We start from the raw sequence: 19,667 nt of genomic DNA, 5'->3' as shown, positions 1-19,667 counted from the left end.
ATGAACTTCAACGACTCATGAAGTGGGAACATACATCTTTGAGCTGGACCAGTGGGAAAGCCAGTGCAGGGTGCAAGGGATGCATCAGCTGCACATCAACGTCACGGCTCACATTGAAAATGTGGAGTTTGTTCCAGCTCACCACTGAGATTTCCACTGTATCTGTGCTTTGTGGGCAACTTCCTGCTGGTGAACTGTAAATCTCAGATTTAATAAGCTGTTGAGGTGCACCATTGTTCTCTGCCATTAATGAAGGATGCACCTTTACGGGCAGTGTCCCTCTAAAGACATAGCCCGTGAATGCTGCTAACTTGGGTAGAAACACTGACATACTAAAAATATAATACTTACTTTTGGTCAAATTTATATATTATGGGGTCTGTAACATTAACAACAGGAAAATCCAAAGTGTGAATCATAAAATGTGAGTTCACTGCTGAAGGGGAATATAAGTGTGTTAACCAAAACATAGTGCTTGGACAAAACCTCTTACAACAGTGTTTTTATTTAAGTTTAAAATAGACACAAGTCTGATTGAATGATTCAAATCTGGAGTTTGATCATATCTTAAAACACAGCAAGTACCCCAACGCCTCAGTTGTGTTGAATATTGCACATCCACAGGAAACAGAAGACTGTTGCAACATGCATAGGTCAAACATCCTTTACATTTCCACACAAAGAACCCCTCTGGCCTGCATCATGTAATGTCATGTGTTAAAATGTTCACAATGATTTTGGAAGTACTGTATTAGGTTTAGCATTAGTATCAAGCCCGTCTGAAGATATCTTTTCTTTTACATCTCATCATATTGCTGGCCAGTAACACTTCTGAAATTCAAGGGTCCAAACATCGAGTTGTCTCATCATAAAATGTTTTTCTTGTTGCCAAAGAGATAAAAGTACATAATATCAAAGTTCTCTTCAGTGTTGACCTCTAGCAGTACAAGGTATGAACACCCTCAGAATGACATTTACCTTAGATCTGATTCAGTCTTCTTTCACTGAAGTTTGGACGTGAGGGAGGATCAAATAAAATGTTCCGTTCTCAAAGAAAAAGTACATTTATGAGCTTCAATTTCTGATATACAGTAAACCTTCTCTGTTAAGGCAAGTGGTGACCAATACGGTATGGAAAATCTGCAAATGCATGATGAAACATATTGCAAAAATAAAAGGAGACACGAGTGTTGAATCACACCTATCAGTGCTGAAAATATTTGTTTTTCCATCAGCCACAAATCTCAACTAATTTATGACAAGGGACAAGAAAAACATGGTCCTATATGTACATAAAAACATCACTTTCATCATCAAAGTACACACTTCTTTCAGAAACGGTGTGTGTTTTCAGTGCTTATCAGCTACTACAGGTACAGTATGTGGTCCATACAAACAGGTCAGGATTCAGTCTTCTCAGGTTTCACTGTGCCACCTTACACAATAATCAGTGGATCTGATTTAGATTTGCTTTAAAAATTGTATTTATTACTGTTATCATACAGTGCCTATTTTCGTTACCAAAAACAATGAATAAGTGCACTTTTGAAAAGTCCCATTGATTAGAAACATACCTGCAGTTAATGTAACTACTATATTAACTTTATAACAGGTTGGGTGAAACATGCTGTCTAAATCAAATAGCAGGAATCCTAGAATATATATTACACTCACAAATCCAACGACCAATGGCATTGCAGCTAAACAGAACAGGAAGGGTATCACACTGGTAGATGCATTAGTCATTCCAAGTGCTTTAAGTAGTTAATGGATTTGTCTTATTTTCAACAAAGCGAGGTACTATATTGTATGCCCTTTCAAACAAGGCAAGCCACTGGTGAGTAAACTAGAAACAGTGGATATATTGTATCGTGCTGGATCAGTTAAGCGTCTGCTCAGAACATCAGGGCTCATCCACATCTAAAACAAACAGTAATAAGTCTGACAGCTTTATTCCGACCTGCTGGCTCTCTATAGCAGATTCAGGGTAGCTGTTGTCCTGTCAGGTATTCTGCTGAACATTTAAAAGGGTTTTGAAAGGTTTTTAAATCAGGCCTGGTTCGCTAGTTAGTCTGATTGTTCAGTCTGATTTCTCCATCTCAGAAACACCTTATATGTAAGACTGCAATTGTCTTACTGGCAACTTAGAGAAGGTCAGCCATGATTGTAGCTATTAAAACAGCTTTCTGTTTGAACCAGAGGCAGGAGATGTAGTCACTAAGGTTCAGTGAGCCCATCTGAGGGTCAACATTAGTGTTCTAGGCTGAGGTCACAGGTGATTAATACTGCACATTGTTTCCAGAATCAGGATGTTTAAATGCTTACATTTTCATATCTAACAAGTAAAGGATAGACAGATACTTTTTCTCTAGTCAGGTGCTTGTATGTACAATGAAACAGGGTTTTCTTGCTGGAATCCTGCCTCCTGTTCATACTGGACATTAAGAGATCTCTTCCACATGAGCTTCCAATATGTGATGGGGACAAAAAATTAGACAAATCAGTTGAGTGAATCTTTTTGGTACAACATTGTCACTTTGTGTTTCCATCCCTCCACTGCAGCTCATCAGGGAAACGCTGTCTGGAGAAACACCATGATATTTTATATACAGACTATAGACTATATGAAGCAGAGAGCAGCCTCGGGTCACTGGACAAGATATAAATCCAATCATCATCAAACCTTTGTCGTTAAAACTTTGGAACAGCTTGCCTGACAAGAACAAGCCATCTGAGTCAGTATTGTCTTCAAAGTAAAGTTGGGAAAACTCCATTTTTAGTCTTTTAAACTCTCAGTACCTCTGTGTTGCTGCAGAACATTAACATCTGACACTTAACTGCATTTTGTGAAAATTTTGCACTCACTTTACTTTTATGTTCTGCCTTCTCTGGTTTTGCACTTTCTACCAGACATTTTGATACTTGTCATTCCTGTTCTTCACTGTCCTGCTATTAGTTTCAAAAAAATGTGTTTCACTGTTAAATTTAATCACCACTTTGAACGCCCTCTCCACTGCAAGTCTACAAAATACTGTGAACATCAAATGTCTCTTTGACCAAAACATTTCCATCCACCCTAACACAGTCACAACATACTCCATCACTCAAATAAAATATGCTCTGGAAATGACTTTTTAATCAAAGTTATATTTTCAATAAATACTTCTGTGCTTTGTGCCCTCTAGCAATTTAAGTAGCAAAATATAGTGTTACATCTCTGTCGCCGGTAGCAGCTTTCTCCCTTTACTTATAATTGTCAATGCAACAGCTGGATGAGAAATGTCTGCTTTTAATTAAAAAAACAAAAACAAACAAACAAAAAAACATGAAAATCTTACAGTGAATAATTCATATTCCTCACACATCCTCAATGTCATGTCAGAGAAATAAATACAGTAATTCAAGGATGTAAACAAACACAAAGCAAAGCTGTGTTCAGGGGATGCACAGATGCAAAATCAGACAAAACAGTAACTTCATATCATTATTGGCTAGCTGTTAGTGTGAGGGGAGGGGGGTGTCACCATTGGAATACCTTTCCTTCCTACGTTAGCAAAGCAAAGAAATGTGCGCTGTGCCTTCCACCTCCAGTTTACCGATGTGGACACATACTCCATGTTCACTGACTCTTCATCGCATTTCGTTTCCTTTTCCTCAAATGAAAATCAACAAATATACAAATGGTTCATGTTTCAAGACCTAAATTTCCTAACACTTTGTGGTATACATTCAGGAACATTCATGTTGAGTGAAAAATGAAGCAATAACCAAACAAAAGAGAAAAGAAAATAAAAAAACAAAAACATATTCACAATAATTATTTATGAAGACTATTCATCGCCATACAGTTATCATATGTTACAACTTATTACTAGGTTCTAGCAGTCCAGACTCCCTTCCAGGGCGATGAGTTATTATAGTTTCTCCTTTGAGGGGATCCAGATATAGGGTCCTGAATGTTCCTCTATCACCTGCTTGCAGTGGTTATAAATGTCCTCTAAGGTGTCTCCTTGAACCAGGGCTGCAAAGCAAAGGGAACTCTTTATGTACTGTGGAACTCTGCATGGAGCAGGTACATCAAATTGAAATCATCACAACCACATGTGCATATTTTCACCCTCTTTTCACTGTTTAAGGCCCCCATGGATAGGATTTAGAGATTTCTGACCTCTAACCGTTGGGTAGAAAAGACCCTGTGGACCCCAACGTTTGACACTAACTATCACTGCAACAAAAACTTTTGCCATCAGAAAACATTTAAATTTGCTAATATCACATAAAAAATGGTATATAGTTTATCTTCCAACATAAAATGATTCCATATTTCAATTTGTCTTGAATAAGTGTCAATGAAAGAAAAAGCTGCATTTAAGATTCCAAAAGGGAATATTAAGTATCTTTAAACTGGACTGTTCAAGTCAGGAGTATCACTGATAAACAACACAAAACATGAACTTTGTTTTTTGCATGCTGGAGTCTTACTCCATTGGAAGTTAAAACCCTCCTATTGATTATATTACAGAACTGATATGTCCCACCACCATTGTTCCTTAACACTTGGAGAAGGTAGCTTCAATGTTAACTGACATGTCCAGTATGTCTACAGAAAATCTCTCTATAATAATCCTGATTATTTTGGCAGCTGCATGTAGCCTGTGAGCACAGCTGTCTTATTCCTTCTGCTCTTTGGTAAGTTGGAAATGCCTTTAAATTTGCAGTTGTGTTAAATCGAGGACCCAGCGTGCCGTGTATGCTCGTACACTGTGTTTGAGCAGTGAGAGACAAGCTGAACAGAGAAGGACTCTTTTGTATTTGTGCTTTTATTAATAACATACCTGTGAAGAATTCACCAAACTCCTGCTCCAGCTTCATCGCCCTGTCAAATGTCTTCCTGGCTTGTTCCTCTGTCAGTCTCTTATTCATGTCCCTGCACGGGGGCAAAGGACACAAAACAGCACACACACATGATTCTGTCTGATTCTCATTTCAGATTCAATGTGAACAAAACACTTCATGCTACGTCCCCGACTAGCATTTCTAAGTAGCACACAAACACTTAATAAACAGTTTATAACATGCTATAATGTAGTTTTTATACAGATACAGGCACATTTATTGATCTACAAGATTTGTCAGGCAATTGTGACTTCTGCTTGTAGCTGCATTATAGTGTGTTATAAACCTTTTATGTCACATTTGTAATATAGCAAAAAGAAGAGGGCAGCATTCAAAGGGCACTCAGGAGTGCTTTGTAAGAATAGACAAAATGAATACTCACATTAATGAATCAATAGATTTAGGTTTTATGAAGATGGCGATGGGATAGAGTTGTGCTACTTGTAGTCGTTTGATGGCATTTCCAGACACATCCAGAATGCAGTGCTTACCCTGAGACAGGCATGAATTTACAAGAGATGTCCCACTTAAAACCACACAAAGTCTAATATCTCAGGTTATAACATCAAAGCTGCACCATGCAAGACTTTTCAAAAAATCTTCAAATAAATCTCATGTGATGTAAAGCTAAACAGCATCAAGTAAAAGAGAAAGACTCTGGCTCCTTTCTTCCTTTGGCGTAGAAATCACACACCATGGGCCCTTTGAGGAACATGTGTATGTGTACAGGCTTTACAGCTACAAGAGCTCAGCTTCACTGTTAAACATGTCTGCTTGTATGTGGTGCAGCTAACATGCAGCTTTCAGAAACAAGTAAAGAGTCTCACCCTTTCAGCCACATATTTTACAGACTGGACACTTGTTCCATAAAGGTTATCATTATACTGTCCCGCCTCAATGAACTTGTGCTCTTGGATGTCCTTCTCCATCTGCTCTCTGGACATCACAAAGTGGTAGTCTCGCCCGTCCACCTCGTAGTCCCTCTTTGGCCGAGTGGTATCTAGTGCAAGGAGGACAATAAGGTCTTTACAGCATAGTAATTAGCATGCTATACAACACCAGTACACATGCTACATTTCCTTTTTGATTCTCCCTGAAGGTCTATAAAGCACAGAGCAAAGCTCGTAAAGGTGCTCTGTGCAAACACTAACACATCATTAACAGATTAGTTGGGGTACCTTGTTAGAATTACCACAAAGCCTGGTGGAGATGATTCTCTCACAGCCAATGCTTCTTCCATCACAAATAGAACAGGGTTACTGTTACATTTGTTTATTTAGGACAGCGCCCTGCTGCTCTGTGCTGTAAAAATCCTACCAATCTGGATCTGGCGGAAACCAGAGTTTGGTCAGTTATTTATGGCAAATAGACTGTATCTCAATCTGAATGTGGTGCATATTTACCTTTAAAGATACCCTCTGCAAGTGTGGGACATGAAATTTGCACAAAATAGGGAAACGGGACATTAAATGTTGTCACAATGTTTTTCTCTGTTATTGAAAAAGCACCTTTGCTGACCTTTGTTATTTAATTAATCAGATAATACTCAGTGGGTAAGAAGGATGGATTCTCCACTTATGTGCTACAAACATGGAAATGTTCTTAGAGCTCCCAAATTGTAATGTTCTGGAAAGTTTTTGAGCAAATTTCACTGGATATCTTTAAAGAGAGGATGATGTCTAAGACTTCTACAAAGGTAGGAAGTGGACTATTATCTGAACACTAGTGTTCTAAGACTAACATTTCAAACTGACTCTACACAAACAGTAATTCCAAAAGGATCAAAGGAGTAAAAGTATTTTTGGGGACAAAATACTTCAAGACTCACTGTGGAAATAAAGGGATGAAAGAATCAGCTCAGCTTATCTGCTCACTTACCTTGATGCCCTGAACTGTTGGCAGCTTTATATGGTTTAAAGGGTATATTGAAATAAAAGAGATCGGTAAATCAAAACATGCAAAATAAAACCTTCTTTGGCTGAGGAGGAACACATTACACGATGCACAGGGGAGTGATCCTGTTAGGATGGGTCACAATGTCAGGAAAAGGGTTTATAGCCATAAATAAGCAGCATTCAACACTGTCTTCCTCTGAGACAGGGATGGGGACGGGGGGGACGGGGGGGAAGCACTAAACTAATGTGTCTATAACATCCATGTCAGCACATACTTTCTATTTTTGTATTATACATATTTTTTATTTTCTTTTTTGATTAGTATGGAAAGTTCATGTCATAATGAAATCCAGTTCATTCAGTTGTCAGTTACACTTAAACAGCAAATACATCTGACAATGTGTAACGCATTTTACTACTTTGAATTTGTTTGACTAAGGTGTTTGAAATCTTCCACAGATCCAACAGCCATCAGTGATTCAAAGTGAAAAAGGGGTGACGTTGGTGTGCAATGAAAGCGAAAACATCACACACTCCACAGCAGATATGATCATGGTCATGACTGATCCAGTAGCAGGTAAACACAACAATGAACACAGACAAACACTTCATCACTTCTACTCATTGTCAGTACCATCATGTCACGATACAAGTACGACCCTGATTACAGATTCAAGTTGGGACGCTGTGTGAAACATAATAATAACAACAGAATGCACTCATTTACAAACAAACTGTGTTTACTGACAGTCCATGTAGTAATATTCTTAATACAATCATGTGTTCACGAAGTGGTTAACGTCGCTCCATCCTCGCTTGTGAACGACTCAGCCTTTCCAGGATGCCCCTTTCATACCCACTCATGATCCTATCACCTGTTACCAATCAACCTGTTTACAACAATTTAAAGAAGTGCAGCGGTGCAAAAGCATAAAGGTTTCAGACCTGTATCAGGAAGTCACAGCTTGTTAAAGGCTGAAGTGAAGAGATGAGTTTTTAGCTTTCTCTTAAAAATATTCAGTGAGCTGCTTCCTGTTATCTGTAGGTAGTGTGTTCCAGAGCTTTGGGGCATAATAGACAAAGGCTGCACCCCTGATTTTCTTTTGCCTGTTGTTGGAAACCTCCAGCAGACCAGCAGCAGATGATCACAGTGTTCTTGAAGATAAATAAGCAACAAGTGATTTAAAAATGTAGCTTGGTCCTCGTCCATTAAAGGTTTTATATACCAGGAGGAGATCATTACAACCAATCCTGAATGTTACAGGAAGCCAGTGCAGAGCAGCTAAAACTGGACTGACATGCTCTCTTCTTGGTTCTGGTAAATAATGTGCTACAGTAAGTGAGTCGGCTTGAAATAAATGGTCGTATTTTAGTTTTGTTTCTATGATGGAAAAATGAAGTTTATGTCACCTTTTGATGTGAACAATTGAACAATTCCAAATAAATTCCTGCTTTGTTTCCATTAAATACTTACGTGGCACACAAGACCCAAACTTGTCTGGGAACTCTGATATCAGATCATCGTTGATTCTGTCCTTCATTGGGCCGAGGATGATGACAGGTCTGGCATAATTAACTGGAAGGAAAAACAAAGGCTGACTGTATTTCTTAAAAATATCTTAGGAAGGTTATTTTCCATGTGTGTGCGTGGGAGCTTGTTTGTGTGCAAATGTCTATTCAAAGATATGTGTACAATATATTTATAGAACAGAAATCTGAACAAGAAGTATGAATAAAGTGTGGACAATAGTGGACTGAAGTCGAGCTGCTGAGCACTGGCTCTCTCCTGTCTGTTGCAGCACACAGCATCACGTGTGACAGAAGCAAACCACAAACTGTACAGTCCTCGTCTCTTTGGAACTGTCCAAAGGGTCCATACATGTTAACACTGCATGAATACACTGTGATTCACAGGTTGAGGGCTGGCTTTGATGACACATTTACTGGGAAGGCTTCACTTACTTTCTTGCCGCAACACAGGTTCATAGGAGAGGATCACGTCCTCTTGACTCCCTGGTGAGGGACATGGTGAAATATATTATTGTGTTGTTTGGACGAATTCTCATTACTGACATAAACAGCTCGTCATGTTTGATCAAAAGCCACATGCATGGAGGCACATACAGTGTCACAGAACATGCCTGTTATTTTTGGCCCATCTTGCTGATGTTCAGCAAGCTGACATGTTAAATAATGTTAAATAAACTAACCACAGGGAAAAGTCACATTTCTTTTAGACCTTTATTGATATTTTGAGCTGTAGTTTAGTTCAGTATCTCCCACTTCTCCAGCTGCCCAACTGAATGAATTCAGGAGCTCAGGAAACTTCGTACAACATGGTATAATATTCCAAGAAAGGGATTTAAAGATACCTGGCAAAAAAGTAAACGGTGGTGTAACTTCACTGTACATACATTTAGCAAATGATTTGAGTTTTTGTTGGAAAAGAGTGATGCTCTATCTCAGCTCATGATGTTAAGTGCATTTAAAATGGTTTCCATGAGAAAGTCTAACATTAGTTTATCTGAAGAACTCTCGATGGCAGCACAAAACATGACATCCAAATAAAAAAGGAATCCCTAAATTATTTCACCTGCACAAGACAACCCTGACGATGCTTGCCCTAGCAGTGGATAAGGGCTCCTGGTCCCAAATTAATTTTTAACTGAAATGAATATGAAGGTATACACCTGTATTTCAAACGACGGACACATTTAGCCCATCAGTAAACATCACATCTTACAAAGCTAACAGACGGAATTGTGACATGTTCCAAAAGTCTGCTTCAAACTGACAGGCTCTTAAGCAAAGACAAAAACATCAGAGTTGTTTAGAACACAGTCATGCAAACATGCAATAAACTTAATCAACAACAGTGTCAGTAAGGGGTGCAGTCATACATATAAAAATGTCTGTTGAGCATGCCAATATAGGTTTGGGAGGCTCCAGCCTGTAGAGCCTCACTGCTTCACCCAGACAGACCAGAGGGTTTGGAACCATGTGTCCCATGTTTACAGGCCTGAGCTCTCACAATAAGTGTATTCATGTATAGGAATTAATACCATGCAACTACTTTTACTTTTACTACTACTACAACTTACTTTTATGGCTCTATTAAAGATAAAAAGAAGAAGAAACAATATTTTGTAAGGCTTCATGTCACTTCATAATACGCTACGTTGACTTGGCAGGTGGCACTTTTTTAACATAAAACAAACAAAGACCCTCAAAGCTCAATGCCCTTGTTGAGTTTAGTGGAACTGCTTCACCCCTTGTGACAAAGTTAACACACCATCCAACAAATCGACAAATTCAGCATGCGAGGAGGGGCAGGGGGTTAATACAGAGATGAGAACCATTCCTGGACCAACTTACTGAATGTCTTTGTCCCATACCCATCATCACCTATCCCCAGGATGTCCTATTGGCGTCCAAAGAGTGCCAGAACAGAAGAAAGAGAGGAAGGAGGACAGCCGCAGCATAAGCAAAAGGTTCGAGGCAGTGAAAGGGGGAGCTGAAAGCCCACAGATCTGTCTCTGTCCTGACACTGAGCAGCCAGCAGGGGGGGCCAAACACAACATTATAACCTGTCACTGGGCTGAGACTGAACCCAAACGCTCTCTGAAGGGAAACTGGGTCGAACAACATCACCATATGGGGACATATCAGAGGAAAATGAACAGCATCGACTTGGTGTCTCTCCTGCTGACTGATCAGCATCTGAGGCAGAATATCTCTGACTGTGATCCAACAGAGAGAGAAAGAAAACAAAGATGACAGGAAATGACCATGAGAGGAAGCAGGAAAGGCCTCCACGAAGCCTCTGTGCCCGAAATACACCTGCAAATCCCCTGTGAGCTCCACATGTGACCTACATGGACTCTCTGCATGGAAGAACATGTGTGTCTGCGGGCTTACTTACGGTCTGAATCACTGCCATCCTGCTCACCCTCTTTGTTCTTGTAGAATGGGAACTTTCGTGTAAAGATGAAATTCTTTTTACGTTTGTCATTGAATGACTGTGAAAGGAGAGAAAGCATGGGGCAAACAGGTATATCTGTCATGTTCATGCAGACAAAACAATTGCTTGCAGAAAGTGCACATCAAGAAGGTCTGACAAGGAAAACTGAGAACGTTTATAGTTTGTTAGTTTTATCCATAAACAATTTGACATAAAATATCTGAATAGATTCTATGTTACTAATAACATTAGTAATAAGTTAATAATTTGACTGAACAGCAGTTCTGCTTCTGTCCACGAGCAATGATTGATTTGAATAAAGGCAGGGAGTTTTTTTAATCATATTTTATTATCTGAACTGGGAAAACTTTAGCCTACTCTATAAAAATCTGGGGAAATATACTGCAGGTCCCAGCACTTCTTGATGTGCCATAGATGCATCAGAGGTATTTAAAGTCCAAGTAAGGTGAGAAAAGAGTTACAGAGCTCATGCCATGAGTAACATAGGTGGGGTTTAGTCATAGAGAAGAGTGTCATAAGCACACAAAAACACATGCAGTGATGAAAAGAAAAGATGGAACTCAAGAGGATGAGACTTCAAATAATGAACATGCTGTTTACATCATCATTTGAAGCCAAAGCTCTGCTGCTGATGTGGAACATGGAGGGTCGTGGAGTGTGCTAACGGTCCAAACTTCAGACACCATTTACTCCTAAAGTCTATTGCTCATTAAAAAAAAAAAAAAAAAAAAAAAAAAAAACATTTTACACCTGCTATGGTGTTTTTAGCTTAAAAGTTGATAGAATGTACAGTTATGTTAATGAAACATCTGAATGAAAAGCAAGACATGTAGGTAAAATATAAAAAGTTATGAATGGACATCAGACTACAGTGAGAACAACAGAGCTAAAGAACCAACATCTGTCTACGCACACTGTGTGGCGCAGTTAAAGTTGGCTGCACAGGAAGCCATTCAGTCACTTGAAGATGAACTTTTTCTTGCATACAGAAAGTTCACAGTTACATGTGAGCTACAATATGAATCATCAAATGAATGCAGTAATAGAAACTGCCACTTTGCAGCTCTCAAAGTCACTTACCCCTTTAGAATCAAATGACCCTGGCTTGGCATTGAACTTCACAGTCTTTAGACGCGCCCGCTCTTTCCTTTCCACTCTGCCAAGCAAAGAGCCGTGTCAGTCACCAAAGAGATGAGATGAAACCACTCATGCTGACACAATGCCGAAGTACAGAAAGTCTGGGTGAGGACAAGTCTCAACCACTTTATTCTCTTCGTTTTGAAATTTCTATTCTCCTGTGTCATCGCACATTTGCATTGCAAATTTGCGCTTGTATATACGTCCTGGGTTCACCTTTACATTGTGAGTCGGGACATCCTGATGAAGGGAAAGGCTGATAAGTATGCTGATTTTAATAATGCACTAACCCAAACTGCCTGAAGGCTTTTCATCTTTAACAATCTGCTGGAGTTTCTGGAATTGAATGTCTTATGTCACACCCTAGTAATGCACAAGGCCATACTTTAAAAAGATTCTATTCTTCTTCATTTTAAAATTATTATGTTTTCCCCTCTAAGTCCACCAGTAGGTTTGGGCGACACCATTCTTTTTCTGCACAAAGTTTGTTGAGGAATATCAGTAAGTTGTTGTCTGTGTTTCTAAAGACATTCCGTCCATCTCAATCACAGACGCACTGCTGTGTCATCAACTGATGACTGTTCCTGTTTTAGGACAATCCATATCATTCTCACAAATCACTGACAGGCATGTAGAATTTCCTCAACCACAAACAGATTTCTCTCCACTGCTCACCGTCTCTTGCTGGGGATGACACCCATTTCCTCGCTGTCCCCTTGTGGGGTGACACGGCGGGCCTGCCACCACTCATCATCGGAGGCGTTGATGACATGGAGGATGTCCCCGTACCTGAAGCTGAGCCCTTGGCTGGGCAGGCCACTGTCCTTTGACCTCTCATAGTCAAACAGTGCCCTATTCAGTGGAAGATAGCAGGATTATCAGGATTAGTACTACAAATGCACTGAACTCCTATTTTTTTTTTTTTCACTGTCATACGTCCATATGAGGTCTTTTCGTATTCGGTAGACAGAAAGAGAAGCACAGCGTTACCAGGTCAGAGAGAACAGTGACTATTGGTCCATGGGGGTTGCTATAATAAGAAATGCTCTTCTGTTTCAGTTACAGATCTCAAACCTGGTTTTACAGTGATGCGTGTGTGTTCAATCTTTACATTCATGCAGTCCACACACTGTTCATGAGCTGCAGGTTTCTTCTCATTCATCTGTATGAGAAGAAAAATCAAAGCCCAAGAGGTGGTCTTCGTATCATTTTGCCATGGTGCCTGGAATAAATCTGTGGAGACCTCACATGGACGCTATCTGGAGCACGGACTCTGGATTTAGCTTTAACATCTAAAACAATGGTAAAATCCAAAAAAGACCAACCTCACATAGAGCGATCTCTTTTGATTGGTTCGCAGGGATCCTGACCCCGAGCTCATGCTGTGGTTCATCATCTGCTCCCGCAGGTCATGGATTTTGGCCTCAAAACGCCCGTACTCTGCAAGACAAGATGAGAGCAGATCAAGACTGACAGGTCTGCATTCATACCCCAGAACATCCTGGGTAAGAGGAGGTCAACCTAACGATGCTACTAAAACTGCCAGTGTTCCCTACTAAGTGAAAATGATTTATTTGATTTCTTGATCATTCTTGTTTGGCCTGGACAGGAAAGAGGGAAAAACAAGGGGATGACATGCAACACAGGTCGAACCCGGGCCGGTGCGGTAAGGACGGGGCACACACTCGACCAGGTGATTTATCAGGACACCCCATGGTTTCTGGATTATTCTCACTACAGTAAAATTAAAGGAGATGATGACAAAGAAAGGAAGTGTGCTCGAGGAAGATTTGCACTCAAAAATGTTCCTGCATATAATTATGTTCATTGTGAGCTCTACACAGTGCGCTGGATACACATCTCCATTGTTTATGTACATGAATACATACAGTAGATATAAATAGTCATATTTCATTACTGAGATTTTGCTATTTCTTTAAAATACTTTTAAAATACTATGTTTTAAGTTGGTGACATTATTTGCTGCCAACACTGTAGTTGTTATACTTACACAATTCAAGCCTATATTTCTGTTTCGTACGGTCTAAACTGGCCACTATCGTCTACATCTCGATCACACTCCCCGATCATCCCCAGTTAATCTTTAGACAAGCAAGTGATTGTGAGCCAAACCTGTGACATGGACCGATATTCATGCAGCAACTATATAATTAAAACCATTTATTTCACTTCGAACGGCCATCAGGATTTCCAGTCAGTGACGTCTGAGACCATGAACTGAAACGCTCTTGGCAAAGTAAAAGAGGATGTCAGGATGTGAAAACCTGTCACTCCGTTGACAAGTATGCTTTTCCTGACAGTGCAGTTTCTAAGAGGATGAAAAAACTGATAACTTGAGGCATGGCTGGCTAATCTGTCACTTACAGAAGATCAACCAGAGAGGAGCCGTGACATGTTCTGTCATGACACAACCAACCACAACCTGCACGACCCATCATCTAGATATCAAAGACAAATACTGTAAATACAGATACAAATACTAAATATGGAATATTTTTTCCAGCGTTATCCAAGAAAACCTGTTTTCCAGCTACCACTGCCACACTTCCATCAAACACTTTCATGCTCTCTCTGATACTGATGTGCTTCTCCATCACCATAAAAGTTAGACTACTAAAGCAACCACAAGGCTGAGTCTACACATGTGAAGGAAGCTCAAATGACGAGACTCCCTTTTAATCTGGATAATCATCGACAACAAAATGCAAAATGACAGAAAGTTCTACATGCTTTACTTTGAAAGGATCTTCCTCATTCTTTTCTGCCCGTCTCACTCTAAAATAGGTCTCACATACCTGTCTGCATGGTCACTTTGATGGTACATCCTCTACTGCGGTCATCTTTGTCTTAAATTGTGTTCCCCTCGTGTTCCTTCTCTCTGCTGTCTACACACAGTCCAATTCTGTGCCGAGTGCAGCGCTAAGTAGAGACAGGGAAACACCTCTATCTCTCCTGTGGCTGCTCATAAGCAGCACAGAGGCGGAGACAAGTGCAAATGGATGCAGCAAGCAGCAGAACTGTTTTTAAAGCAAATGCATGTTTGCTTTATCGCTCTGTGACCTACTGGACAACTCTCTCCCTCATACTGTATGTGCCTCTGACCATGCATAAACACCATACAGTGACAAGCTAAGAAGGAAGTTCCTGGTTTTCTGACGATATGAGGAATTTAAGAGTGTACAGTGTGTGTGTGTATGTGTGTGCGTGTGTGTGTAGAATATAAGTGAAAAAAATCTCTAATCCTGCAAATACTAACTGGAACTGGAAACTAGTTGGCCCTGAACATGTTCCAGGGCATCTTTCTCTTGTTTTGCAACAATGTACTCTTCACCATCTCACATGCAGCTTATGTGATCTGATTCCTCTCATGCATCTGTATTTTATGAATTTGTAAAGTTGCTAGAGTATGTGAGTGTGATATTTGAATCTTGGCACCCAGAAGCCTCTGCCTGCCTCTACCTGTGTCTCTGAAGGCAGAAGTGTCTTGAAATTTGCTTGAAACAACTTTTTAAATGAACATTCAGCACTTGCAAAGCACATCATCAGTTATGTTATGACAGACTGGACATGAAACTGTTAAAATTCCCATTTATCGAGGGCTATCCAGCCATGCATCCACTAAGGTTTGGATAATTTGATCAGGCTATGTTATTCACTACTGACACCTCTAACTCCACTCCAATACAATGGAAGTGTAGGGGATTTCTTGGATTTCTTTTTTGGATTCACAGCAACAACTAAAAAAACAAAACAAAAACAAAACAGCAGTGCCTCTTTCCAGAGACAGCATCCTGGTTTCTCTGGAGACTGTGGACAGTTTTTACTATAATCTACCTCACAATGAAAACTGTGGACAGCTGAGCTGAGATTAAACACAGCTATGTAATGAAACAAAATTAATACATCATGAAGGCATTACACTGAGACATAGTACATGAGTGTCTGTGTCTGTATGCACTGATAATAACCTCCTGGCAGACAGCATACTTAAAACAAGCAGACAATTCAAAATATGTTTTCAAAGAGGAGGACGAAAGGACACTGAGGGGTCACGACCTGGGAACACAGGAACGAAAGGTAAAGTCAGGAGGGTTTCAAAAGTGCATTGAAGTGGAGGAGTGAGAGTCAAACAGGCTGGGAGAGGAAAGGGTGAGGTGAGCTTCAGTGTGTCAAATGCTTGGTGAGGAGGAGTGAACAGACTGTCTGTGATAGCATTCACGCAGTGGCTCTCACTCAGCCGAGCCCTGGTGAATGCTGCTAAAGCTCAGAGCAGCCACAGGTGCCAACGGCACAAACCTGGTGCAGGAGAGTGGGCCCGCCGCGGTGAGCATAGAGCAAGTTCTGATGGGTAAGAAGAGAAAGCAGTTGTTAGTCCCAGAGGGATTTAGAGCCCAGTTAGTCAGCAAGACCCAGCACTAAGATGTCACCTGCGACAGGAAGCAGGCCATGGGTTGGATAAGTGAAATGGGATCATCATTCAATGAAACTTCTTTCTCATCCCAAAACTAAGACTCCTGATTCAGACTGAGTCTGATGTCCAGTCAAATAGCTTCTCCACTGATCTGAGCCACTCTACTGGAGAGTCTCCAGCAAGACTGGACTATAAAATTTGCATCAGCTCTCAAGATCTTAAAAAATAGGTCATGTTTGAGAAGCAAAAGCAATCTAAGGCCAAGACCACTGGCTCAGGCCTGAGTGATGCTCTCAGCATAAATCAAGAAAGGCATAAAGAAACCCTGACTCAACATATAAAGCTTTTAACTTCTTAAATGTTAGGTTTCACAGATTAACCTTGATATAGATACTTTTGAGGCAGACACGCACAGCTCTCTGTATGAGGGTCTGGTCAGTTTGTGAGTTTGGCACCTCTGAGACATTGAGCGGTCTCTGAATATGAGTCATTGTCTGTCCAGCCCTCGAGCAGATACTGCTGCTGCTGACCTTAATCAGAGGAGGCATGTCACCAGTCAAAGATGTCCGATCCACTACATGTTAACTCTCAGAAGGTTGGCAGACAGTCTTTGGTAGATTTGAATTAGCATGAACATGCTCTGTATGGTTTATTACAATTTACATGCTGAGGCTACAGGACAAAAAAAAACAAACAAAAATAAAACGCAAACCAATTTCAAACAAATAAAATGTTCATTGAATGAGATGATATCATTCCTTCCTTCTCTAAACCCCTTTCTGACTTACAACTTGTGTAGTTGGACTAATTCCTGCAAAGACTGCATTGAATGTACGGCACACAACTGCACTATTTAATATTTATTTAAAGATTATCTATACTGTACAACCTCTGAATCAGACTACTTCCTGTTACCACTCATTACAGTGGGAGATTTTTTTTCTTTGCCAAGGTATCTGATAATTCATCATACTGAGGTGAACACTTTGTGCACTGCTTAAAAAAAAAACAGCTGATGGACACTTTCACTGAGGCTCATGGAGCTCTTATTCTGAAAGTGAAATCTGACAGTTCAGTTGAAGCGTCACCTTAACTCAAATTTCGTCTATGAGAGAACCGCTGAGGAGACCATTCAATGTCTGCAGCCATGTGTGATGCAATGAAAGGACAAAAGAAAGCAAACCAAAGCGAACATGACATGAGAAGTGAGTGACCTTGCATTGTTTGCCAGGTTAAGCTATGAGGTGGCACGATTTTTGTTTCTCAGACTGCATAAATCCCACCAGCTCTGCTATGGCACAGACTGGTGAAGCTGTCACAACATGGAGGCAGAGTCTTTAAAACACTGCTTCTTATTTACATGTTTAAATGAATCAAATGAATGAATAAAAAACTTTAAACATTAAATCCACAAAAGATGGCTTTCCTGCAACTTTATTAGGGTAAGAATCCTAAAGGTGCAGTATGTAGGCATGACAATATTCCTGTAGGCTCTTACATTGTTTGTCTTTGGTCTAAGATACTGTGCACAGGCTGTTTCATAGTGCGGTCATTTTAATCTCTCTCTGTCACTTTTTGCTTTTAATTCTTATTTCATTCTGTGTGGTGCTGTTATTATGGTAGCTCAACAGAGCTTTAATTCTTGGAGGGGTATGGTAGAGCCATGTGAGCACAGTTTGCAATGAAACATAAGGCGAGCCATCATTTGGCCTGATTATGACCAAATCCCTCAGTGGGTAGAGGAGATGTACCTAAGCCGTCTCCTGTGTGTGACTGTGCTGCTGAGCAGGACGTTCATCCCACAGGCTGACTCACCTTCAGGTCTGTACTGGGCGATGATGGTGACCACCTGTCCAGCTCCTTTCAGTGCTGCTGCTGCTTGTTCATGTGTAGCTCCTCGTAGGTCGATGCCATTTACCTGTTTTAACAACAAGGAACATTCACGTTATTATTTTTGTGGAATGTCTGTTTTATTGGACACGTTACAATGACCTGCAACACAGATGAGCTGCGCTATATTTCACACCTGTACAATTACATGTTCTGTAATGTTATCACATTATCAAGAGCTGCTGCTAAAATCAGATTGTCCTTCATATAATGTGAGAAGGGTGGGCTCCATATAATTCACATTAAAATGGTCATTTCGAGGAGGGAAGTCTCTGTTTCTCTGTTTCTTTAATTAAGAGGATTAATGCTGTTTTCCATTTTTATCTCTGACACTCTCTTCACAGTTGGTGTGCTGTCCTTCAGTGTTAGGTCAACTGTGGAAATGGCAACAGACCAAAGAGCTTCAGGTGTAAATGCAATATACCCACAATGGATATGTACACAGAGTGTGCAGAGACAGAAGAATGCATGGCCAATAAGTGAGGAGAGACAGAGGAAGTTATTGTTAGATCTCAAAACCAGGCCACTGTTGGAATATTACCTGCCTGCTTTGATCAAGGTAGATCAAGGTGCTGATTTGACACAATTTAACAGCCAGGCAGTGCATTTGATTCAACAATCTGCAGGCTACACAATACCACAACACTACAATGGAATGAGGCAGTGTAATCTGTCGCACAGTGTGGCATTAGCGTGGGAGGCAAACTGCTACAATTAATTATAATGAGGCAGAACAATCACTTCCTGCCAGTTACTGGAAAACCGTGTAATCTGTTCATCATCTCAGTAAGTCATCATACATACATTCATTTTTCTCATTTGGTGTACGGCTCTCGTGCTGTGAGCAAACTATGCAGGATGTGTTTTGAACCTCAGATTGTAAAGCCACTGCTTTACTGGGTGTGGATGTCAAGTGATAATTATTGTGAAAACACAAAACTGATATTGCCCACAAAGGCAACAGCGACCATGGAAATGTTGTTTAGGAGTTTGTTGAACTTCCTTATCAAAATGATAATCCACTGCTCTACCTCAAAGTCCATGCAGTAAAAGCCTCCCTGTCAGCTAATGTTGCTCTCACTAAAAACTGCTTTTCTGAAAATGGGATGTTTTTAAAGTAAAATCATATTTACAGGTAGATAAGACTGTTAAATGTGGTGTGGAATGCTAATACCTACTACTGAGGAAATCAGAGTGCAAACATTTCAGGAAAAAAATCATCTCTGCTGTACACTTAAAGCAGTCCTTTAAGTTCATATCAAATGGATTTTCAAAAGTTTGAGTGAGCGAGCCAGGTCGTGTCACTTAATACATCTCAATCTCATTTTACATGATGAAAATGTACCCAGGTAAGACATAAAAAACACACCATTCTACACTTTACACCGTCTTCCAGTGCGTATAATCACACTGCTCTGAAGTATAGAGTGCAGGT

The 19,667-nt window shown here is 40.2% G+C and overlaps 1 protein-coding gene across 35 annotated transcripts in view; it reads right to left on the bottom strand.

The window, feature by feature from the left end:
• Positions 1 to 486: 486 nt before the first annotated feature.
• The window catches only part of dlg2 (discs, large homolog 2 (Drosophila)), a 220,157-nt gene continuing 200,976 nt past the window's right edge, over positions 487 to 19,667 (bottom strand). For 15 of the 35 annotated variants that reach the window (XM_070982281.1, XM_070982296.1, XM_070982299.1 and 12 more), the window contains 13 exons: positions 18,158 to 18,260; positions 16,228 to 16,272; positions 13,236 to 13,350; positions 12,586 to 12,762; positions 11,854 to 11,929; positions 10,714 to 10,810; positions 8,754 to 8,804; positions 8,266 to 8,367; positions 6,775 to 6,798; positions 5,724 to 5,896; positions 5,279 to 5,388; positions 4,836 to 4,927; positions 487 to 4,021 (listed from right to left, as the gene is read on the bottom strand). In XM_070982281.1, coding sequence (XP_070838382.1) covers positions 3,915 to 4,021; positions 4,836 to 4,927; positions 5,279 to 5,388; positions 5,724 to 5,896; positions 6,775 to 6,798; positions 8,266 to 8,367; positions 8,754 to 8,804; positions 10,714 to 10,810; positions 11,854 to 11,929; positions 12,586 to 12,762; positions 13,236 to 13,350; positions 16,228 to 16,272; positions 18,158 to 18,260 — 1,272 coding nt within the window. In that variant the 3' untranslated portion in view covers positions 487 to 3,914. Of the gene's footprint in view, positions 4,022 to 4,835; positions 4,928 to 5,278; positions 5,389 to 5,723; positions 5,897 to 6,774; positions 6,799 to 8,265; positions 8,368 to 8,753; positions 8,805 to 9,534; positions 9,592 to 10,166; positions 10,213 to 10,713; positions 10,811 to 11,853; positions 11,930 to 12,585; positions 12,763 to 13,235; positions 13,351 to 14,726; positions 14,848 to 16,227; positions 16,273 to 18,157; positions 18,261 to 19,667 lie in introns of those variants that run through there. The other 20 variants (XM_070982307.1, XM_070982295.1, XM_070982301.1 and 17 more) reach the window with 9 other exon arrangements.

The sequence above is a fragment of the Chaetodon trifascialis genome, chromosome 16 (genome assembly GCF_039877785.1).
Source record: "Chaetodon trifascialis isolate fChaTrf1 chromosome 16, fChaTrf1.hap1, whole genome shotgun sequence".
NCBI classification, from domain to species: Eukaryota; Metazoa; Chordata; class Actinopteri; order Chaetodontiformes; family Chaetodontidae; genus Chaetodon; species Chaetodon trifascialis.
The sequence above is the reverse complement of the archived record's forward strand: the minus strand, read 5'-3'. Positions and strand labels throughout refer to the sequence as shown.